The 26,095-nt window shown below is 33.4% G+C and overlaps 2 protein-coding genes and 1 pseudogene across 2 annotated transcripts; 1 reads left to right on the forward strand and 2 right to left on the reverse strand.

Moving 5' to 3' along the window:
* Positions 1 to 1,431: 1,431 nt before the first annotated feature.
* On the reverse strand, positions 1,432 to 8,599 carry LOC145569183 (GDT1-like protein 1, chloroplastic). Its single transcript, XM_081628538.1, has 12 exons — positions 8,340 to 8,599; positions 6,382 to 6,463; positions 5,298 to 5,600; positions 4,824 to 4,877; positions 4,460 to 4,521; positions 4,077 to 4,145; positions 3,575 to 3,626; positions 3,388 to 3,462; positions 2,679 to 2,808; positions 2,097 to 2,167; positions 1,933 to 1,980; positions 1,432 to 1,701 (listed from the first exon to the last, which is right to left on the reverse strand). Exons 1-12 carry the CDS (start codon positions 8,465 to 8,467, stop codon positions 1,627 to 1,629), a joined length of 1,149 nt encoding a protein of 382 aa, XP_081484664.1. The 5' UTR covers positions 8,468 to 8,599; the 3' UTR covers positions 1,432 to 1,626.
* A 7,774-nt stretch (positions 8,600 to 16,373) lies between these two features.
* On the forward strand, positions 16,374 to 17,315 carry LOC145569184 (disease resistance response protein 206-like; annotated as a pseudogene).
* Positions 17,316 to 21,038: 3,723 nt separating this feature from the next.
* Positions 21,039 to 25,705, reverse strand: LOC145569185 (cation/H(+) antiporter 18-like). Its single transcript, XM_081628540.1, has 3 exons — positions 25,341 to 25,705; positions 22,998 to 23,999; positions 21,039 to 22,628 (listed from the first exon to the last, which is right to left on the reverse strand). Exons 1-3 carry the CDS (start codon positions 25,530 to 25,532, stop codon positions 21,417 to 21,419), a joined length of 2,406 nt encoding a protein of 801 aa, XP_081484666.1. The 5' UTR covers positions 25,533 to 25,705; the 3' UTR covers positions 21,039 to 21,416.
* Between the last annotated feature and the right edge of the window lie 390 nt (positions 25,706 to 26,095).

Here is a 26,095-nt window from a genome sequence, read left to right on the forward strand (position 1 = left end):
CCCACCTTTCTCAAATTAGTATATAATGAATTCATAATTTATTTACTTTCTATTAATGCTCATTCAATTAAGGGCCTGTTTTGATTAACTGAATTGAGCTAAGTTGAACTGAATATTTTATGAAACAAGGAAATTAAGAACTGAAGTGAACTGAAAATAATCTGAAGAGAACAGACTCTAAGTTGTTATTGCATTCCAGACTATGAGCTTACTAAAGAATACAGTGTAGTGTAAACTTGTAGTACAGAGTACCAAATTAATTACACCTTTTTTTACTGCTAAATATATAACTCCCTTAAGATAATGGTTGTTCCATATTCTCCTCCATTAGTCAGTATTTATTTTTTCAATAGTATAATTGTAAAATCAATCACAAACTAAAAATGATTTCAAAAGTGTCAATTGTTCACAGGTACATATATACCAAGTAACGTATTAACCTTGTTTCAAATAAAAAGTAACGTATTAACCTACAAGAACATGTTAAATTCATTTCAATGTGTAGTTTAAAACTCTAAATTTTTATATACTGTAATATATCATTGAATATATTAATGGTCAAAGTACCACTTAAAACACCGAGTAAAACCAAATAGTCAAATTACGGAGTATTATGACGTGGAGGAAGTATATGTGCTAAACTTTCATAGCTTGGTCACGAAGAAACAACACTGAAACAAAGGAAGATTTATGTTTATGGACTGTCAAAAACAATAGTAATAACTACTATCGTCTTCAATGACAATAACAATGTCTTGTTGGTATATTTAGACCTCATATTGGTATAGTAATTGTACCAATTTGAGATCTAAAAATACCAACAAAATTGTTGGTACATTTAGAATTTATGTTAAAACGATTATTATACCAACATGAGATATAAATGTACTAACAGACACTTGTTATTGTCATTCATGACAAGAATAATTATTGGCGTGCACATCCTCTTACCAGGTGTCCATGTAAATAATAAAGCACAGAAAAAATCCATTGCTTTATGGTCCCCTATTATTATTCTTATTTTTTGCTTTAATTTGGCTTTAAGTGCAATCTTGAGTCTTGACATCTTCCCTGTAACTTCAATGGCATGTCATTTTCAATCAATGACATCTAAAGTGCACAATTCGACTGACTAAACATAGTCTAAAACAACACGTAATTATCTTACAACACATGAGATTACCTGACTTCACAGAAAATATGTTTACGGTGTCTATTTAATTATATGAGGCGATATTTTTGACAAACTAATGGTGGTGTTGTGGTCCTAGATTATGTATTATAATTTCCTTTCTATGGGGTAATTAAATGCATGCATGATGCAACCATAATTGCGGCCGTTTTCAATGGATCAGTAAAGCAATCTCAATATGTGTAATGGATAAATGAGTGAGAAAGCGAGAAAAACTACAATAACAGAAGCGGAAAATGGAGACATTGGGCAGAACGAATCTTAAAGAACAAGATTAGAGTACAAGTGATGGAGATCAATGAAGGAAAAAAAAGAATGAGGGAATTACATTGAGATGAACATAATCAGTTAGAACGAACCCGCATTGCTTTTCTACAAATTGGCAACGCAGGATCATTGTCCATTCTAATATACAAACAGAACTATGGAAGTGTCTAACCTTGAATTATCTCGATCAATGTTATGCTGGCAAAGACGAGAAATAGAACACCCCCAACATATGAGATTACCTACAAAAATTAAATTTTAACCCGCAGTCAGTGTGAAACATTAAAACAAAAACTTGTAGAATCAAAGGGTAAATGACAGTGATGAGCTCAATTGGAGACAGCTTGGAAGATTTTACTGTGTTCATGTAATTGTCTATGAAAGATATGGTCTTTTAATTTGGAGGTGGCAGCGGTGTGTGTTAGAGGGGTGGGGGGGTTGTTCTAATATTTTGGAAATGGATGAAAGCTTACTTTTTCAGACAAGAAATTACCCAGCAAGGATCCCCCTGCTACAGCAAGCTGCATTTAGATGACTTATTAAGTACATGACAGAGACTTAAAGTTGAGAAAATAAAGTTCATAACCTGTTAAAATTGTTAGTTGATACAAAGTATTTGTAACTTTGAATATATTACCAAGGTTGCTACTCCATGACCAGCAAGTGCTCCACCAATGACTCCAAGAGGTGAAGAGGCTGCAGCAAGTGCTGTACAAATATAATAATAAGTCAAAAATTCAAAGCAAGTTCTGTAGAAGAAAACCTTTTCTACACTGCGGTAAACACATCCACTGAGCTTTCACTTAGAAGGCGACAAGGGAAGCTATGGTTACACTTCATATATAGCTTCTTGCACTCTTAAGTAGGAGTGCTACTATGAGGAACTATTTCATATGAAAAAAAGAAGTAAAAAATTCAATAATAAAGTAGAACTATAAATCATGCAAAATGATGCAAAATACTTTTATATGGAGCTATGAATGAAGTAGCTGATTGTTATTATGCATCAGGAAAAGGGTGAACAGCAGCCTCATCATCAGGGTACAACACTAAGGATTCTCAAAACTGACATCCATTATTGGGGAAATGTTAATTTAAATGTAGTGTACTAGTGTGTCAACACACTCAACAGAAATGAACATTTTAAACGCATACAAACTTTTAAATAGTGAATTGTCTGCTAGTTTCCGGCTAAAATTAGACTAGTCAGTCAACTCACCTATTGTCGAGAAGAATGATTTGTCACCCCATTCAGCAACAAAAACCAAGGCAAATGTACTAACAATTGTACCAGCAGCAGCTATGATCCCAGCACCATTTCCAGAAAATTCGGACACTGCCAGCTCAGCCTAGTTCAAAAGGCAACACATTTTGTTCTTTAGCATTAAATTTCTTTCCCATAAAGAGGAGAGATAGCTGAGGAAGAAAATAAGAAGACCAACAAAGGCCATAAAGTTAAAAGAGACAGGACACAAAAGGAGAAAAATGGTTATCAACATCGACAAAGATGCCAAAGGAAGCTAAACATCGCATTTAAGATAGAATAAAAAATAGAAACATGTAAAAGAATCAACAATAAAACATATAATACACTAGTAATATATGCACAAAAGGACCATAGCTTTAAAACGTAGCACCTGTTTTCTATACTTGTAGATAGTAAGCCAGCTAAACAAATGAAGAATAAAGCCTTATCAATATTTGGTATGTAATAGCCACCACCTATTTTCACCCCCTACAAGATCATGTCAAATTTTTAATAATTAAAGAAGACTCCGAAACTCATCCTATCACTTGATCTTGATATGAAGGCAAATTAAACAGTCCACATAATCAACAAACATTACATTCATGTAAATCCCAAATAATTCTAACTTAAAAGCTAAGAATTTCTGGCTGTTACGCCAAGCATATAACTATTTAACTACCTCTTTCTGTTCATCTTCAGCCTTTTGACTGTCACTTGAACTGGCATCAATCAGTGTCGTGACCCCAAAATACACCTGAAAGATTAATAAAAAAACACTTCATCCTCCACCACTCACCATCCATCAACAGATTCTGTACACGCAACACATAGCCCTATTTTCAAGACACAAATATTAGAAAACTTACAAGGAGACAGACTGCAGCAATATCATCAATAGGCAAATCACTCCCAGCAAAACTGCAAAATTATTGATCAATTGTGACTTTGTGAAGGAGAATGAATGAAATGATTAGTACGACACATGAGTTTTTTAATTTCCCTAAACAAAACTCAGAACTACGTATCATCCATGCGTCAATACCAATTATGAAAACTAGTTGTAAACTTGTAATGTGTATAATCCTTAAAATTGCAAATGGATAATGACATTTCCCCAAAACCTATAACTTGATGACAGGAGCATTTGGTTTTTGATTAGATATACCCTTAAATTCCTAGCCTTTACATAATTACAGATTGTGTTGTGTATTCAGCAAAGACATGGTTGATTATATTAAGGTCTGATCATAGTTATAGAATTCTCAAAACAATAAATAAGCGTGTATACTTCAGTGTTCGCCTCGAAATGAATTTTGAAATATATTCACGGCTAATTTAGTAATTTATATCATAATGCACCAATATTACCTGAATGGAAGGACACCATCAATATAGTGAAAAGTCCTACCCAGTAGCACTGATATTATAGTCATGATCCTGTTAAGATCATAGATATTACTGTAAATTAGAGCCCATTAAAAAAGAAGAAACTTCAACAGTTCAAATCATACAACTGTTCATGAACAAAGTAAAAAAAAAATAAAAAATTCTACTTCTTTATGGCATACTTCTTCAGTTGTTCTGGCATTGTATAATGAAGCTTACAAAATAAAAAAAGAATGCAGTATAAATCTATATCAAACTATTCACATGCATTCATCTATAAGGTCCAAGAATTATGATTACATGCAGAACAAACAACATGAAAGCAAAGGGCATCTTAGCAACATGAATGGCAAGAAATAACATACCCAAGTGCACCAAAAGTGCCTGCGAAAACAACAGCAGCAGAATTTCTGGCAGCTAATAATGCCTGGACAGTAATGAACCACATATCAGGAACAGCAAAATTTATTAGATATAATTGTAAAGGAAGAAAAACTTGTAGGGAGGCAAATTCAGGCAATCAATTCTCAGAAATGCATGCCCTTATGAAATGTACACAATTGATAGCTTATTATACTCTGTACTATTTAAAAATTTGAGTGTATTCCTCTGAAATCACAGGATTGAGTCACTACATGAGATAAACAGTAAATGTAGAAAAATAAAGAAAAGGCTATCAGTCAAAGTCAACTTGGCCAATTAGGCTTTGACAAGTTTGTTAGTGCTTACTGCAATAAAGAATGTCTTGTCCCCAAGTTCAGAAAAGAAGATCAGCAAGAATGCCTGCAGAAGAACATATATCAGCCAAGTTACTAAATACAGCATTGGAAATGAAATAGATCTATGTACTAGGAGCTATGAAATGGAGAGGCAACCATGAGTAACACATATAAGGAAGAAAATATACAACATAATATCTTTCATAATGTCAAGAATGAGAATGGCAAGCAAAAAAAAACCTAACTTATATCATCTTTTGTAGTTTTGTTTCTTGTAAAAGGGTGTAAAAGGGAGGGGCATAACTGATTAAGTAGTCTATATAATGAGTATTTAAGGGCTGTTGAGTAACATTGAAGGTTTTGCAGAGTCACGCTCCAGATATACCTCACACTATGTATTACTTCGTATTTCAGAAGATAGTCTAGTTTAGCATGAACTTAGTATGAATGCACATTGCAATAGTTGCAGGGAGATTTTCCTAACTGAAGCGAAACCTGTGCTAATGTCACTAAGGTCCCCAAAGAAGTTTGCTGACTGTAAGTTGTCCATAACATTTGAAGTAGCACTTGCGTTTTCAGCACCCTGGACTGTGAGCATCCCAAAGAGAAAAACAAACTTCAGCAATTGCCGTGTTGATTTATCGAAGGATGAATTGTCCATCTCAGCAATAATCTCATCTGCTCTGCACTGAATCGAAGTAGATAAATTCGAAGCACAAAGATCATATTGGTCCTCGCACAAGTCGGCAATTTTATGCGGACTCCCATTTTCATTGAGCCTGCACTCCTGCAATGTATCATACATTAATCCAAAAGGCTTTATCATAGAAATATTTGCATGTGCATATAGTGCATGTAACATAAGACAATGTGTAGCTTCTATAATATCATATTGGTAACAGTGAATCCAGATGGAGTTCAGCATGATATACACAGGAAATTGATTGCAAAAGACTTTTGCATGGACATAGGGTCAGATAAACATATACATTACATAAGAATGACACCATAAATGTGAGAGGTCAGAAACTGTAATAGCATTTCACAAAACCTCTATCATGCATAAGTGATTCCAATGATAGTTGCATAATTATGCATTGACACAAGCAGTCAAGTCACAGTAAAATACACATCAAGTTACATAGAGGCAAAAGAGGTCTCACCGTGGAGGGGGGGGGGGGGGGGGGTGTACACTGACAGTGAAATGGGCAATTGAACTTCAAAGAACTATAAGCAGTGTGGTGGTAATTCAATTAATGTTCAAAGAAGAATCAGATTACTTAATCAACGACCCATGTACTAGAGAAGTGTTGCAACTTTCTATACAACACAAAACATTAGATATCATAAAGAGTTACTCAAAGATGAGCACACAACTCATAAACTACTTACACATATGATAACAGATAATACTACATAGTATATTTTAACTTCAGTTTTCTGTATCATTTTCAGAATTGAATCAAACTGGTGAAGAGAGACAGCGTGATGATCATTGTTTTACAATTAGAATACAAAAGAGCTCATAAAATAAGCACATGACAGATCAGGAGGATAGGATGATTTACAGGCTCATTGAATATGTGCGCTTTTTGTCCAAATAATTGAATATCCTTTTTCTGCATAGGGTTGTACTTCTTGCTTAGAGCTCTGCAAGAAATAAGTTGAACTTTAATGCATAAAAAAATAAGGTAAATAGGTCATATCCCCTAAAATATTCAAGAGTGTGAAAGAAAGTACAACAAGGAGAAGCCTAAAGATCTAGTTAGTGGTCACTGTCAGCCTTGGAGGAACTCAGAAATGAACTTCATGTTTCATCTAAATCTATCAAATTTCACTCCATATTCTCTAAACTCTCAGTTGAGCCCATGAACGAACCAACATGTGAATGGAAGTGTTATCCCACGTTAAATGAATGTGATCCCACATTGAAGAAACTAGAAAGTTGTGTCTGCTTCATAAGGTTTTGAGGTGGGACCTCCTTGAAATATCACTGGCAACAGAGGCTTCTCTCAGTATATGATGGCTGGACTGCTTAGGAGCACATTCATATCTAAGATAAACTATAGCTAATTATTTCCTAAGTGAATTGGTATCTAACCATACTATTTTTAACCACTTCGACTTTTTCTATGTGATGGTAATTAATTCCGTGCAGATTACCATCTAAAGGCAAGAGGCAACAGGAGTCCACATTGTTATTAAAGTTCATCCATTTTATGATATTCACTAAAAATGCAGTTCATCTTTTCAAGGTTGAAATTTCCTCTTTTAAAGTTCAGGGAAATATCCCCTTACCTAACATTGCACAAGATTAGGGTGTTGTCCATTTGACTGCTAAGTAGAAAAGAGGAATAAGGGACACAGTGAGGAGTGCAACTGGGAAGATTAACTTTTGCATTTCCTAAAGCCTTATCAAGAATACCCATAAAAAAAAAAAAAAAACAAAGCAACTATATCTTCACACATTAAAAATTTGAACATGCCATAAGACAGCTCAAATCACCCTATATCTATTAAGTCCTTCAGTATCTTACAAAAACACACTCGTTAGTTACTCCCAAAGTTTATGGGACACCCATTATGGTCATCTTATAGCTTATTCAAAAGGTTAATTTAGTCTTAAAAATTCGAAGTACCATATTCCTTGCCAAGTTACTTATGCCACCATCCTTTACAACCTGTTTGGTAAGCAATGATAAGCACGTATGCAGCTAATTAAAATTATTTTAACTTCCAATTAGAAGTGCCTGGTAAGCAATGCAACCAACTTAATTTCCTTAGCTTTAGAGGTATTTGATAAGAAAAAATCTCAACCTTTAAACCCTATTATAGCTAGCCTGTCAATTTCTACTGTTAAATGTATCTTCACTTTACCTTCCATTTCTGCTAATATTATACAACTTTCAGCTAAGTACCTTAACGCCTTATCTTATCTCACCAAATGTTTTGCTTCCTTTTCAACTCACTTTCAGCTAGATTAAGCTACCTTACCTATTACCGCTACAATTATCGTCTAACCTATCGTTTTTGGCCAATTTTTGTCAAAAACATCTCTATATATTATACCTAACCTTCAGTTATTTAAATAAATTGTATAAATATAAAATATTTCAGATTTCACCAAAGATAATTCATCCAGGCAATCAATATCACATTGCTCGCAATTTTCTTATGTCATACCTTATACATCAACAACACGAGCACACGACTCTTCGTAAATTAAACAAGAAATCAGCAATCATCTAACAATAATTACGGCTTGCAATTAACAGTACATCCTACAATTCATTGATTTCATCTAAGCAACCAGTACTAACACTATAAATTCATCCTACAAAAGAAGATAACCACGCTACCAACAATTCTAAGTTCATAATCATATCCTAAATCAAACACAAAAATTACAACTAGTAAAGAAAAAGCACAAAAATTCTCACAAAAAAGAACAATCAAATCAATCAAACAGCGTAATTCATCAAGTTAGAAAGAAAAACCTAAATTTGTAAAAATATAATTCAAATACCTGAATTGAAATAAGCAGGGAATTCGGCGACGCAAGTTGAAAGGATTGAAAGAATGATTAAATGAACTTCCGCCATTGTTGAGCTTGAAGGTTGGTTGAGGAGATGCAGAGAGCATCATCGTCCTCATCCTCCTTCAATGGATTTTCTCTCTCTTCGTTTTTCTGTGCGTAAATAAAGAGTGGAAGTGAGTTTTTGTGAGTGTGTGTGCTCCATATCCAAAGCTTCCAAATTTTGTGATCATTTGATGATAGCGTTTGAGTGGATTGAGACGTTTTCAATGTGTAAACCTTTTTGTTTGCAGTTTTTTTTATTGACGTTTTATTTTTAACGAGTACCAGTACTAGTTTTTGGAGGTCCGATTACTCCGATATAGATAGGCTGTTATTATAGGCCCAAGCCTTAAATCCATGTTCCTTTGCAACTCGAGGGGTGAGCAAATCGGGTATCCGGTCAAATTTTTAGGAATCGGACCCGGATTTGGTTGGTATTGAGTCTTAAAATTCGAAATTGGAATTGGAACTACTTTAACTGGGTCCTAAACTTTAGGAATTGGAATTGAAATCGTCGGATATCGGGTCCGGTTCCGAGTACTCATTTATGTACATAATTGTTAAATTGGAAAAATTGTCAAAAATAATACAAACTTTGAGCAATCCACCAAAAACAAGTCAAACTTTTAATTATTTTTGAATAATACAAACTTTGAGGGGTATCTGCTTTAAATAAGTTAAAACCGATTAGTTACCTTATGAACAGGTTATATGGAACATGTGACATTGTATTATTTTTTAAAAAAAACTATTAAACAACTTTATAAAAAAATTAACCGGCTAAATAAGTTGTAGGTAAAAATAACTTGTTTAAAGCGGATATCCCTCAAAGTTTGTAATATTTAGAAATAATTAAAAGATTGACTTGTTTTTAGCGGACCGCTCAAAGTTTGTATTATTTTTTGACAATTTTTCCTTTTAATACAAATTTAATACTTATTTTGATCCTATTTTCATTTTTAGCGTTTAATACTTATATTTATATATGCATGATTGCATGAAGCTATTTTATTTAGGTTAGATATTAATAATATATTTTTTTATTTTAATAACTTGATACATTTAACATATTTTTTTTAAGAAAAAAATATATTTAGTTTAATATATATTGGGTAGCCGGGTTCCCAACCGGTTTCGGGTCCAAAAAATTGGGAATTGAAATTGGAATCAGTTGCAACCAATTCTTAAATTTATTACCCGGAAATTGGAACCACCATGTCCAATTCCAGATTTGGACTCGCCGGTTTCTAACCGGTTCCAGTTCCTATTCCGAGTACCCGAAATTTTTGCTCACCCCTAGACTCGACTATGGCCATCTATGGGGGCATTTGTTCGTGGTATTGGATTGGAATTAGGAATGAAGAAATCATAATAGTATGAATTTGAAACTTGATTCATCTGTTTGGTTTGATTTTGAAAATGATGAAGTTTTTTTCTTTTATTTGATACCTTAAAATATTGGTCTGAGGCAAACCTACATTCGCTTATGTTTATAAGGATTTATGGTATGACTTGTACGAGTTTCAAAATGCATGTAAGTCCTAAATTCCCTAAACCAAACACCCTCAAAAATAATCTAGGAGGCATCTCTAGAATATCACAACCTACCAATCTACCACTAATACAACACCACTCGTCTTCTAGGGTGGGTGGGCTATGGGTCAAATTTTTTTCCCTTAGAACCCAACCAACCAATGAAGCACCATACACTCGCTTTCTATAAAGAATTGAAAAAAACAATGTAAAATTTATTAATTATCCAATATATGACCCATTCAACTCATGTCATGACCCAAGCTTAAGCAGGGTCGCCCCTAATCAACCCATTCACAATTTAACCCAATTCATGAACCAACTTGATCTGGTCCTATTTCATCTCTCATCATGCCCAAGCCTTGTTTGCATCAAATAAAACTTAAAATAAACCGATGGCTATCACTAGGGCTAAGGCACTAACACACGATCCATTATAAGCCGATGGCTATCGCTAGGGCTAAGGCACTAACACACGATCAATTTACCCATGTCTTACCCCGAGCTCAAATCCATGCACAATTCAAACTAACCTATGAACAACTCAATCCACTCACCATTTCTCAACCACCTACTAGTTTGCATCAAACCATACTTAAACCAACATGATATGCATCTCTAAGCATCTCCAACACTACCAATGGCTACAAAATTTTGTTGAGATAAAACTAACTTAATCTGCTTGTTGTTTTAACAAATTTTTTTTTTTTTTTTACACTATCATCATTTTGTTTTATCCATTTTTTCGATGATGAGCTACAATTTATGAAGCTTGCAGATTCCATATTTCACTTAAAACTCTATTTTTTTTTAAAAAAATATGACGTAGTTTCTCCGTTTCAGACGCTCTCTACTCTCCCCTCTATTCTCTCTAAAGAAAACCCTAGCCCCCATTTTTCAATTTTTGAAGGGGCTTCCATCAGTTTTTACCGATGGAAAAGCCCCAAAGCCCCAACCTTTGTTACTTTGGACTTTTTTGTTTGTTTTTTTTAGGTTTAAAGTAATGATTTCTCCTTCAAAAAAAAGAGTTTTCGATCTCTTTTCGAAAGACAAAGGTTTTTTCGATCTCTTTTCGAAAGACAAGGTTTTTTCGATCTCTTTTCGAAAGACAAGGTTTTTCGACCTCATTCAAAAGACATGGTTTATCTCCCTTTTTCGAGGAGGAATATCTTTAGCTTAAAATCGGAATGATAAATCTGATGGATTGTTGTGAAATTGTTTCGTTGTTGTAAAATTATGCAGGGTCGCAAAAGTTATCAATTTTCGAACATGATCAGATGAATCCAATGGAAATCATTTTTCACGACTATATATAAAGGATCGATAAATTGTCTCTCCAACAAGGTTGTATTATATAGCGATATAAGCGGGAAATGTTCCACAATGCAAGATTTGCTCGACGATCGTACGTAGTTTTTATGAAGGAAATTTTTATATGCTTTAACTTATGTATTTGTTAAATTCGATTCTCTTTGTAGATGTCGAATGACTTTTTATTAATGAATTCAATTTACTATAAAAAAAATATTAATGTTTATTTATTTATTTTTAATTTAAGGCAATTTAGATAACTATTTCTTGGCTACTAAGCTTTCCCCTTCAATCCACAATCATGAATCATCCCCACCTTTAAAAATAATTGAACACTTTTCCCATAGCCTATATGGTCATCATGTATTCATGTTCCACCTTAGAAAGGAGCTTATGGTGGTTGTAAACTTCAGATCAAATTTGGTAAGAAAAACTTTTTATTTTCCTTATTTAGATTTAAGAATGTTGTTAGTTGTAAAGAGCTAGGGGTTGGGCCTTCAGCCAGTTGGATGTTTTAATCATCATCTGTCCTTAGAAATTATAGTTGATTTAAGCAAGCAAAACAACCAAAAATAGGCAAAATTGCCTACATGATACGGACTACATAATATAGGAAGTATATACTTGTACGTAGTTTGTGGTAAGGAGAACGTCGCGTGTATGAATATGTAGTACTACTACTATACGATATAATCATATGATGTTGTTTGATTAAGTATATAATTAAATATGTACTTCGTATATATTTGTACCCCGGCTTATTATTACTAATCTATCTTAAGTAATAATGATAGAATGTCTAAAAATTAGTAGGACTTTTACTTGAATTAGTCAATTAACGATTGATCAATATAATATTGAACATTAACTTAAAATTGACAAAAAGGAGAAGGAAATTATAGCTACACAGCCTACACGGCGTTACACCTCATACAATTTTCTTATATCATTATATGTCACCCTTTTTTTTTTTTTTTTTTTTTTTTTTTTTTTTTTTTTTTTTGTGAGGAAATCTGTCACATTACTTGGGACTTAGGAGCGTATATATACATTGGAATTAATATAAGTAGGGTTATCATCACTTGAATTTTATTTATCTTATTTTATTAGCCTTGAATTTATATTAGTGATAACTTAAGGTCTGTTCATTTATTGAATTGAGCTGAACTGAATTAAACTGATTGGAGCTGAACTGAACTGAATAGAGCTGAAATGAATATTTTATGAGAGAAGAAAATAAGGAGCAGAACTGAACTAAACTGAACTGAACTGAATTGAACTGAAATTAAGCTGAAGTGAACAGACCCTTAATGTTATAGGAAACTTATGAGCTTTATCTGATCCGACCTTACCCTATTATATTGGACGTTGTAAGGTTTATTTTAAAGTTTAAATGTCAATAAATCTTATTAACCCTTATTTTATCTAATGTAATAAGTGAAAATTAGTTGAGGAGATGAAATGAGCTTAAATGAAGTTATGTAACATACTCTTGTTCGTGTATCTTTATAACTGCAAAAATGTGTATATATGGTCGTAATTCCTAAATATTTGTTACCAATTTGCCAAAATCCCAACTAATAATTTCATTTCCTTGAGTTAAGTATAAGAGAAGGAGTTCACCTTTTGATTTTTTCATTTTTAAGGAGTTTCTACTTTTTTTTTCACCTTTCAGGACTTGTGGTTAACTTTCCAACAATTTAACTCAACTTCAACTCACCAGAGCAAATAAAATAAATAAAAAATAAAAACTTAGTCCTTACTTAATTTATGTCAACGTTATTTTATCAATTCTTTTTTTTTTTTTGAATGGATTTTATCAATTCTTTATATATCATGAAGTGCAAACATATATCCTAATTAATTCATTATCATGCATAAATGTTAATTCCTCAATCAGAAGTATTTCTTTCTCATTCTCTAGGCAGTTACTCCACCGACGGATAATTGAATTTTTTTATTTTTACTAATTTTTTGGTTGATTGGTTTTTTATGGTGTATTGTTTGATAAGGTTGATGATAGTTTTGTATTTTATGGGTTGAATTTGATTGTTTTGGATTTATGTGTTTTCATATTTAATGAAAGTTTTATTTTACTACTTTCGTTTCTTATTATTTGTAATAAAGGGTTATTATGTTTGAGATATGTATAAATAATTCATTTTTGTAAATAATAAGAAACTGAAGTAATATTTTTTTTTCATTTTTTTCTCATTTTATTTTTGGACAAAGAGACTTGATGAAAGTTGGTAATTTGTGACATCTGTTTCAGGTTAGTACTGGATTTTGATTTGATGAATCTAGTTCAAAGTTGATTAAATTAAATGATATGTTGTTTATTATTAAATTGGTAAATTAATAGAAATGGTTGCAATGGAGGAAGAGGAATTGGAATTGTTCACACTTAAACTACTTAATTAAAAGTGAAAAAAAAAATATAAAAAAATAAGAGGTCCTTAAAGGTGAAAAAAAAAAGGAATGTTAGGTCTTAGAGTTTTGTTAACTTTCTTATTAGTGATGTCAGAACTTTATGCTTAACTCACCTTGAGTTAACTTAACTCCATTTTGGCCGTAATCAAAACTTAGGTCCTCAAAGGTGAAAAAAAAGTGAGGGGTCCTTAAAGGTGAAAAAATCAAAAAGTAAAGTCCTTCCATTATACTTAACTCTCATTTCCTTGGATAAGAAGTGAAATTGCAACAACTATGATTGGACAACTGGCCCTCAAGATGTGAATTCAAGTTATAATTATTTGCAAACTTTACGCCACATTTTTATTTTCATGGTTCATAAACTTGTTTTGTTGCTGCTGGTATCTTGTTACGTTATGTCGGATAATTACATGTTGTATTCTTGCTACCCAATTACCGTTACGTTGGTGGACTAGTAATTAGCACATCAAAAAAATAGTACATGGGGTAGCTTAATTTAGTGGATAACTTTATTATTAGTCCATCAATATATATATATATATATATATATATATATATATATATATATATATATATATATATATATATATATATATATATATATATATATATATACTAGTTTAAGGTCCCGTGCAATGCACGGTTTTACTTAATCAAATTATGAATTACAATGTTAATATAACATAAACATATATATATATATATATATATATATATATATATATATATATATATATACAAAAAAAAAAATTAAAACAAATACTTGAATTTCTTTTCAAAAAAAAAAATTAACTTGAATTAATATTATATTGTTATCAAAAGTTATTGATTATTAAACATTAAAAAAAAAAAACACTCAAATTTAATGGTTATACTGTTTTATATGAGAATAAAATTTATGTTAATTATAACCCGTGCAATGTAATTATATACCCCATATTTCCCAATTTTGTTGGCATGTTTTGACGGGCACAATATTTTATAGCATACTATAACTGGAAAAATGTTTAATATAAATTTAATTGACTTAACTTTTATGACAATTAATAATTAGGGTTCGTTTGGCATCATTGTGGTTTTCTGTTTTTTGGTTTTTTGTTTTTTACAATCATATAATATAAGTCATAAAATGAATAAAAATTAGTCAAATTTATTAAAATTATGATAATTTTGAAAACTGACAATAGAAAAGTGGAAACACCTTTTTCTTGTTTCCTGTTTTTGGTTTTTTGTTTTCAAAAAAACTGAAAACTGAAAACAAAAAACAATGCCAAACAATCCCTAAGGTTTTTTAATTTTTGTTTTATATTTATGTTTATAGTTATTGAATTGTAGTGTTATTATTAATAATAAATCAAAAAATTTATAGTAAAAGCTAAAGTGTCTAATCCTGGTTGGAGCAAAAAAAAAAAAACTTTCAAAGAAAAAATACATTGTAGAATAATACGAAGTACGGGATTAGTACATTATTCTAATTTAATATATTACCTTATATGTTTGTTTATTATAGAAAAATACCAATTATAAATAATTATAAAAAATATGCATATAGAATATATTTCAAATATAATTGCCAAATTGAAGATTAAATATTATAGGTTATATAAATTGATATTAATGAAGATTTTGTACAAAAAGGGAAAAAAAAAAGGGAAAGAAAAAAGTGGCGGGAAAATTTTTAATCAGAACATGACAAGTGTCATGTCAGATTCGCTTTTAGTATTATGTAATTGATATATATATATATATACCCAATTCATAAAATAATACGATTGTAGTATCAGAGTACATAAATTTAAATTTGCCACAATTTCTCTAAATAGGAGTCCTTTAATTGACTTGTTCCACCTAATTATTCAAAAGTCCCTAACAATATGTAAACATATAAAAAGTCCAAAAATACATATAATAAAGTACTAAGTACGTGTTTCTTAAATTTTGTTATGAGTTGATTTCAACTACTTATCATCCTTATATTTAGGGCACAATAACTAATTATATTTTAGGGATTGTTCTCTTAAGCTTAATTTCAGTTTAGCTTCAATCAGTTTATTTCAATTTAGTTCAGTTCAGTTCCTAATTTCCTTCTCTCATAAACAATTTTGTTAAGTTCAATTCAGTTCAGTTCTGCTCACTTCAGTAAATCAAAACAGACCCTTAGAGTATATACGTTCTAGTTAATTTATTTCTAAGGTGTCTCATAGACTTGGTGTACTCTATTTCCTCTGTCCATTTCACAAAAAAATATATTGTGTAAATATATAGACTTTAAGAAATTTAACAATTGCAATAGTGATCCAATCACCCGGCTACTCTCTTTACTAGTAATCAAAAGGAAAATAAAAACATTTATGATGGGGCCGGGTTGAAAAAAATTATTTAAACCATCACATCATCTGTAATCCTGACCAATTATATAAATTAATAGATGTATATAACATTATTTTCCCTAACATGATTGATACTTCGTATATATTAATGTGTCTAGAAAAGTCTTTAACATAACATCTATCTATTATAAAAAAATGAATCACAGATAACATAGACACGTGATGATTTTAAATTAGACAATTATTTTTCCGAAGTAGGTTCAAAAAAAAGCTTGGTAAGAGAGTTATTACATCCTTGATGCTTGTCTAGCCTAGATACCTAGAGTGCTATATATACAACCCTGCCTAAATATGATTTTCCAAACAAATTAAACTTTAATTTGTACGTACTCTTGTAGTAGCAATTCATTTCCTCAAAAAACAAGGCAAATGGAACTAAAATCATCAATATTTCCCCTCCTCTTTTTCTTTCTCCTTTCACTAACAAACCTTTCAAATGCTCTTAAACACCCTAATAAAATCACCCAAAGGCCTAGGAAACCATGCAAGAGTATGGTGTACTACTTCCATGACGTACTCTACAACGGCAAGAACGCCAAAAACGCCACTTCAGCCATTGTAGGAGCGCCCGCTTGGGCTAACACAACCATTGTAGCAGGGCAAAGCCATTTTGGAGATGTAGTAGTTTTCGACGATCCTATTACACTTACAAATGATTTTTACTCCACCCCAGTAGGGCGCGCACAAGGGTTTTACTTGTACGACAGGAAGGACGTGTTTACATCTTGGTAGGGTTCTCGTTCGTGTTCAACTCGACCGAGCATAAGGGGTCATTAAACTTTGCAGGGGCTGATCCTTTGATGAATAAGACTAGGGACATTTCTGTTGTTGGAGGAACGGGTGATTTCTTTATGGCTAGGGGTGTTGCTACCTTGATGACTGATGCTTTCGAAGGCGATGTCTATTTTCGACTTCGTACTGAGATTAACCTCTATGAATGTTGGTAATTCATTCTACAAGATTTGTTAGGATGCAACATTTTCATCATGTCAAGTGGGGGTTGCAAAAATTATACCACCCACCTTTGTGTTTCTTTTTCTGCCTTGTTTTTTGTTTTTGTGCGTGTAATTGCAAGTTTTCCCTTAATTCGAAATTGTGTACGATCGAGCCATGGCCTTTTGAATTTTGACAATGGAGCATAATAACGAGTGTGTTAGAGGACCATCTCAACAAAAAACTTAAAAGCTGATGGTTGACACCTAGGAATATGTTTTATACTTTATCAGAGTGAAATAATGCATTTTAATTGGATGCATTATGATTTGGTAGTACGTTGATTTAAAATGTCTAATCTTCATGTTTGAATTTGAGGTAGTTAGGGTCATGTTCTGATCAATAAATCGTTTAGTTTGAATCTATTAAAGTTTATTCAATTAGCAATATCTAAAAATCAATATTAGCCTTAATACTTACTTACCAAAAAAAGAGAAAAATCTAGCTTCAATAATTTTTGGGCTAGTTTACCTTTCAAAAAAGAAAAAAAAAGTATAATTAACCACTTCAAGTTGATGTTATTGAGTATTCATTATGTCCCTATTTTTTTGCTCCATTGTCAAAATGTGGGTTAAATTTTGAAAACTTTGATTGTAATTTCATGTATCGGATTAGGTCCAAATCTGAAAAAGCCTGTAGTTTTGTATCGAATTTCATGTTTTTTCTTCGTCCCTTATAGATGGACAAAATAACTATTCCCTCCGTTTTTGAATACTTGCTACACTTTCCTTTTTCGGCCGTGTTTAAATACTTGCTCCATTTCCTTATTTGAAAAACTTTTACAATATTTAATTAATTTCTCTCACCAAATGGACCCAATAATATTAATTTCATATTCTCTCTCCTTCAATTCTATCCACTACTTTTGGTTTTTTACAATTTTTATTCTTTTATCAACCCGACTACCTCCATATTTTATTACTTTCTCCAATTTCTCTTAAAACTCTGCGCATGAAGAAATGGAGTAAATATTTAAAAATGGAGGGAGTATCACTTTCAATTGTTACTTTATTAATAATGGATAAAATAGTGCACACACATGAAAAAAAAAACGATCAAGTAAAAAAGTTTATTTGCTTATGAGTGAAAGTAGTACTCGTTCCTTTTTTTTTTTTTTTTTTAATTGCGAGCAAATCTTACTCCTTACGTTTTTTATGAATGCCAAACAAAATTATGTGCATGATGACGATTGACGATGGTGTGAGGTACTAAGCTTACAAGTGGAGTGGAAAATTTACTAAATAAAGTACAACTATACGAGTAATGAATCAATGTTAAAGGAAGAACGAATATCAAATATGGGGTAAATAAAATGCGACGGAAATAGTATACCCATGTATCAAATGTCTACCCATAACCCATCCCCGAAAACACAGTACGTCACACTATAACGGGCTTCACAGCTAGTCTGCGCTGCTAGCATTGCAACTTGCAAGTGCGGCTTCACACGCACTCTTGAAGCAGGCAAGACGCTCGCTTTGGCGCACTTTCAGCTTCTTGCTGCTGTCTTTTTCAGGTTTTCATCAACTCTCTCCTTATCATCTTGTTTGGAATTTTACTGTAAATTTGGTGATTTTTTCTGTTAATTATGATTAAGGATTTTTGATAGAGATATAAGATATCGGAAAATATATGTATGCCCCTAATTTGTCAATTTTCGACTTTTAACCGTTAAAATTAAGGAAGAGAACTAGAACGAGTTTGTTGTTGTTTTTGTGAATTAAGATGTTTGATAATCATGGTTGTTGTATTCTGTAATTATAGATTCGATTTCTAAATTTTGGATGCAGGAATTATGAATGATGCAAAAATTAGGGTTCAGCATTGAGATTATGATAGCAATTTTCTAACTTTCGAAACTATGTCTAATTTTGTGATTTTAAAATTGATTATGAAATCAATGTGCAAAACTAAATTGAAATTTGACAAGGAAAACTTGAGGAATTGGGGAAGTTAAGCGAATTAACATGGTCATTGATACGGATTTTAGCAGTCGAATCCTTTGAATACGTCGTATGTTTGCTAGTCTGAGAAGTATTTTTGAGGTCTTGACTAGTGCAATTGATGACTGTTTGATTTTTTGGGGGGAGGTAGGGATTGAGGGGCAGAAGAAAGCGTCGGTTTTAGATGGTGATGATGGAGATCAGATTGGCGATTACATGGGGTTCCTATCTTGCAATTGGTTATGCAATGTATACAAAATTAACATAAATTGTGAATTTTTTAGTGCAATTGAGGACTGACTATGTGACATCTTGGATGGCTGGGATTGAGGGGTGGAAGAAAGAGTTGGTTTTAGATGACGAAGATCAAGATAAGATTGGCGATTATATGGGATATCAATTTCACAAATGGTTATGCAATTTATCAAAAATTAACAAGTTGTGCCATGATTATATTGTTCTGGAACCTGTATGTCCCAGCTTACTGGTTAGGTGGTTATAATACAGCTGAAAGCTACATACTATTATAGCTCTTGTGATGTCCATGTAATGTGTAATCGTATTGCTTTGGTTATAAATTTCTAATTTGGAAGTTTATTGGCTTTGAAAATGAAAGGCAAAGCTATTTGGCTTAGTTGGCATTTGGCAAAATAGTGTTGAAACTTGAAATAGTAACTTTAACCAACCTATTGTTATTATGGACTTATGGTGTCCATGTTTTGCAGGGTTGTACTGCACTGGTTAAGAAATTTACCCAGAAGTTAGGTGAAGTCCTTTCAAAGTGTCAATGTCTATTATTTCAGAGTTAGGAAATTGCCATATTTTGAGTGAAATTGATACAAGAGCCAATCTTGTCTTTTCCATTATGTGAGCTTCCTTGTGGGAGCACCCTATGTAATTGACTCCTTCAAAGCCTATTAGCTCAATGGGTTGAGCACTGTGCTCTTGCACGGAGGATGTAGGTTCAAATCCTACATAGGCTATGATATTGGAAAATTTATGTAGAAATATATATAGTAATATATCTCTGTTTATAAAAAATATAAAGCCAAGAATTGATTGTTTTACCTTTGCCTACGTATTGTAGTATATGACTGCCTGTTATTTCCTTTGCTACACTAATCCCAAAAGCAGTGGCATGCTTCTTGAATGCTAACGATGTGATCAACCCAGGCCTATTTTATTCATAAAGATAGAAGCGAGCAGCTAGGTAACAGAAGGCTGATAGAGCTGCCAGGTGCGAAGAAGTTTTTGTTCATGTTTCTGATTTCTTGTTAGCATATGCCTTACTGCATTCTTTTGTCTTTGATTTGGTGCCTGTGTATTTAGTTGTAGTAACATGTTTGCTGTTGAACATCCCTTTGAAAAATACGATTATCTGCTGCTGCTGCTGCTGCTCTTGCTTGCATGACAAGTTCATGTTGTGTAGCTGTTTCTAGAGACTTAGTTGCTCAATCGAATGAATCTGTAACAGAACCATAAATAGCCAATTTAGGATTAGTTTAAATCCCCTAAGTTAATTCATAATGCTCTGGCGATTTAGATAATAGGCCTTTTCATATCCAGCAGCATAAAATCACATGAAGCTCAAGTCATAAGTTTGTGAAAGAAACATGAAGAAATCATAGCAGCATTAAATTAATGAAATTTCAAGTAGAGCAGCAAACACAAGCAGGAAACAGAACAATAATTCAAAATCAAACACTCCATAAAGAAGGTTCACCAAAACACAACATATTTAATCATAATGATAACCAAACTTCACACTGCAACTTGAGAGGTGCAACTCTGATTCCTTTTAATGGTTAAAAAGTGAAACTAGAGAGAAGCAAACAATCCTGAATTTGTAAATGGGTGCTATACATAGGATACCTCAATGTTCATATCAAGTCAGTTGATTCCCAAACCTTATATCCCTTCCCTTCATACTTGTCTAGTTGTCTGAAAACTTGATACTAGAAATCCACAAAACTAAAAATACCAATCAATAAAAACAAAATTCGTATGAACAATAATTAAATGGAAAAAAAATCAAATTGCCAAACACATCATTTAACTGTCACGTTGTTGTATAGAATCTAAAAGCTCCTTAGAGCTTAGGCATGCAAAAGAAATGTAATGCTACCAGACTCGATACAGTTCTTTGCTACTTATAAACTGCTACAACTTGTGAAAAGCCCCAAGCATCACTTCAGGTCAGTGACTTTTCAAGTTATTGTAAAGTGATATCTTGAGATTTCATAGAAGCCATTTCAACAACTTTGAAAAAGCTAAAAACCACATACATACTCCAGAAAACAGAAATTTTCAAAGCTCTGATCAAGCTTATGTACCTATCTATATATCTACTTTTATGTATCATCTCTAAAAGGAAAGACTCGGTACAACTTGATTTGCTCTTAAGGACATATACAGACTAATTTCAATTACTCAGTTTCAGCTCCATCAGTTGGCTCTTCCTCTTCTAGGGATACTGGCCTTGTACCACCACTGTACTGATGAACCACTAATACAGAAGCATTTGTTGAGATCTCTTGAGAAACCAGCAAACTTCCAGCTGAGCCTATTTCAGGGTACTCAATCTTTATATTAAGTTCGAAAGCAGCAGCCACCATACCTTCTGGTGATCGTCCCAATAAGACCATATTACAACGGCTGAATTCCTTAACTATATTTACAGTATCAGAAGTTGCTTTCACTATTCTTTCCTTGAACTTAACTGACCCGTCCCCGGACACTTTTTGCTTAATACTTTCAATGGCCTTTTCATCAGCTTCCTTGGATTCTCCATTGTTACTACTACTATCACTCACATCAATAGCCACCCTTTCAGCTCCTTCCAAGTCGGGGTCTGCTCTTAAATGCACCACTATAAGGGTGATTCCCGGGTGCTCAGACATCCGTTGACCAAGGGCTAACGCCTCACGATCGTCAGGCCCACCAAAGAAATATACAGTGATGATAGAGTCGACATTGCTGGCTGACACATGTGAGGACCCACCAAGCCCCCGGTCAACTAGGATACCAACCGAGCAAGGAGCATTTTGAAGGACCTTTTTGTTGATTATTCTATATTCATGCCTTGTGGTTTCTAATGAACCATCAACCTTCTGGTGCTTGTGGAAGGGAAGGATAATGAGGGCAGCCTTCTTGCTCTCAGCACTAGCACATATATCTTCATGCATGTTGAAGAAGTGAGAGATTGCCGTCATAGGCCTGATTTGCACCCGACTGAGCTGCCCATATGCCTCAAAGGCCACCACAACCTGATCCGAATCTGGCTGCATCCCCTTATTCCAGAAGGGAAGCCCATTATTTCGGGCTTTATTGACCATCCGTATTGCTGAAGACCTCTCAGAGAGCTCCATGAGATGCACCGCGTAGACCGTGAGCCCTTTCCTTTTCTCTGTTCCCCGGGAAGCTTCAATTAGGTTTATCATAGTAGGGATGTTCCTTCCGCTATGGAAGCATGCCATGATTCGGAGTTGAGAGTTAGGATCTTTTCTTTGGATTGTCCTTAGATTATATGTGCTTCCTCTCTTAGCCGGTGTATACACTGCCCTCACAATTGGTGTTGTCATGAACGTGGTGACTAGGGCCATCATAACCATTATGGAAAAAGTTTGGTCATTTAGCACCTACAGGTTTCAACGAGAAGTTAGATAAAGGGCTTTCAAGAAGTAAAACAAATATTGAAAGATTTAAAACTAATACTTAGGCCCTGTTATCTTCACCTTATTCAAATAATATTTTTAAAATTAATTTAAGGTCTATAAAAATAATTTAAGTTCAACAAAAATAAGTTTTATTTCAACAAAAATAATTTTAATCGATAAAAATATTTTAACTCTAAACAACAAATATAAAAGAGAATCAGTAAATTAATCCATAAAAATAATTTGAGTTCAATAACATTAATTGAAGTTCTGTAAATTTAATTCCAGATTAGTGAAACTAAGATGGAGAGAATAAGGCCTTACAAATCAAAAATAAAATGATACGAGTACCTTTCGATCTTTACCAATGTTTAGAACAATCAGCTCCACCAGACCTTTGCTGTTCATTAGAACCCCAAGAGCAACAGCCTCATTCAAAGGCAATTTACAGAGGCGAGAAACCACAACAGTCCCAACAACTTTGCCCAAGCATGCAGTTAGTATAACAAGAAGTAGAAGTCCCCATGACTGAGCCCCTTGAATGGTGGCTACATTTGTTTTGAGGCCACTCGAAGCAAAGTACAAAGGAAGGAGGAGACCAGACACAAGATCCTCCACCTTTTCTACCATGGCACTGGCTAACGGCCCATCCTTTGGGGCTAGAGTTCCAATTATAAAAGCCCCAAAAAGTGCATGGATTCCTATAGTGTCGGTCACAAATCCAGCTGCCAAAACTGCGGCTAAGATACCACAAACGAAAATTTCATTCACAGGCTCACCATCAGGGCAATGCCGAGTCAACCACTGAAATATACGAGGGACTATAAGAATACACATGCCAACAAAAGCTGCACCACACAAAAATACCCATAGGGAAATAAGAGGAGATTTTCCTGAGCCAGAGAGAGCTATGGCTACAGCAAGGAGAATCCAAGCTGCCACATCATTGACTGCAGCAGCTGACATGGCCGTACGACCCACATCAGTGGTAAGTAGCTTGAACTCAGCTAATATACGGGCTAATACGGGAAGGGCAGTGATAGAGAGGGCAACCCCCATGAATACTATAAAAGGACCTAGGCTGACACCTTTTGAAATAGTTGCCCTGAGGACAAGTGATGCACCAATTCCCAAAGCAAAGGGCAAACAAATGCCTGCAACAGCAATGCACATGGATTTCTTCCCTGTCCGGCGTAATGCTTTCGGATCCAATTCTAAGCCTACGAGGAACAGAAAGAAGATGAGGCCGATATTTGCAAGTGTGTCCAGTACTTGAAGACTCTTGGGAGGGAATACGGTATGCAGGAACACCTCGCTACGACCAAAAGCAGATGGGCCTAGTAGCACTCCTCCCTGTTAAAAACAAGTGAACCATGACATTAAAGTCTCATTCTCAGCTGAAGAGTATACTACATTAAAAATCCTATCATTAAGTATCAGTTTGATCGATTAAATTCAATAACTTCAAATACATAAAATACAAGCTTATTAATATAAGTCGGTATATATCGGTCTACATTTAAAAAATAAACTCTGTTTGAATGGCATTAGGAATTTATCAACCAGTTTTATACATATACAAACTTTACATCAGAAGCATTATTATCCCTCTATATCTGAACAAACATGGATCACAACTTCAGCTACAAACTTCCGAAGTGAAGCAGTTCAGAAATAATGAAACAGTTAAGAATTCAGAATTATCATTTGAAGGTTTAAGTTGCAATCTAGACAGAACTACATATCCAATAAAAGAATTAAAAAGGTAGGATGATGCAGTAGAAGTCTTGTTACAAAAACATAATCCTAAAAAAAAAAAACGGTATTCTTTGTATGAATCTATTATTATTTGATTGATTATCAGTTGTACAGTTTCAGTCACCTAATTTAGGCAAAACAGCTTTTTGTACACCTTTTCACAATCATTATGCATAACACTAACACATAAAGTTTAAACTAAGCTTCCTGGTGCTGAATCATTGGTATCTTCTGGTAAAAAACAATGACCTTCAGCGTTTACAAGTCTAGGAACCTAATTTCTGCGAGTAATCTTACATTTGCCCTTTTAATCTTGTTATTGTTTCACTGCTTCACATAGCTATCGAATGTTTTCCATAGTTCGAGTCCTTCATTACGTGTTCAATTTTAAGTTAGTTGAGTTCGTGCTTTCTACTTTCCCCAACTTCCTGTGCAATATTTCTGAGTAGACTGAATGCTAAGATAAAAAAATAGTGCTCTTGCAATCGTGTATAAAAGACTCTTAGCAAGACAATTCATAGCATCACATAATAACAAAAATGGGAAAAGCGCTAAAATATACACAACAGTTTCCAGGAATCAATATTGGCCGTCACTTATATAGGTATATGAAAGCAACTGATTCCATTATTCAAGCTCTTGCTTAGCTCATGAATTGTAACAATGTAAAATTATTGAATGACCAACCACAAGATAAGATTCTCAGGTGCCAATATCAGGTAAGTTGCCTAATACAAACAAAGCAAACCTATTAAACGTGAATATATTTTCACATTAAGTTATTGTGAGATTGTCTCATAAAATATTTTGTCCTTTTAACATCTTATATGACTAAAATAAATCAAGAAGCAATGCAAAACTATTCAATTTCCACATACTTTATAGTAAATAATAATTTCCTGCAAGGTTTCAATTGCCAAAAATAGCAGTACTTACAATAATCTCAGCAATCACACGAGGCTGCCTTAGAGGTCTAAGCAAGTAGGCCAAGGTACGAGTGAGGACAATAACAATGATTATTTGTAAGATAACAAGGGGGAGGGCATAATCAAGAGGGTTCTCTCCTTGGAAGACTCCCGTGGAGGTTGCCTGCATCGGCTTTGGACAAGTAGTATCATTGTGAGCCATGTTGGAGACAATTATGATACGAGCAGCGATTAAAAAAAAAAACAGCAGAATCCCTCTTTAGCGCCCTGCTAATATGAAGAAAATATGGTCGGCCAAAATTTCCATGCACAATCATATATACATTGAGCAGGAAAGGTGGACTCAAAGCAACAATATGCACGAGAAACCAGATAATAGCTGTTAAAGCAAGGAAAGGTAGATTATAACTCTTCCCTTGAATTATACTTATCAAGTTTGAATGTCATAAAAGTCCAATACAAGCTCAAATCATGTGATCACAGCCAACCAGATAAAAATATCATCTCTTTTCTTTTTCAGTTCACCACTTGGCATAAAACTTAGATTTCCTGTGACAGTCTGATAAAATACTACTTACTTCCCTAGCTACTTGTATTACAGTAGCAATTTTTCCTATGAAGAATTGATATTTTAACTTTCGACGTCTTACAAATGAGAAATCGCTCTGAGTAAGACTTGCTCAAATCATTGGCGTGTTCCAAATTCAGTTCGTAATAAAAATTGCGTATTAAAAATACTTACAGATAAATTAAAATTTTGGATTT

Source organism: Chenopodium album, chromosome 11 (genome assembly GCF_948465745.1).
Source record: "Chenopodium album chromosome 11, dcCheAlbu1.1, whole genome shotgun sequence".
In the NCBI taxonomy this organism is placed as follows: domain Eukaryota; kingdom Viridiplantae; phylum Streptophyta; class Magnoliopsida; order Caryophyllales; family Amaranthaceae; genus Chenopodium; species Chenopodium album.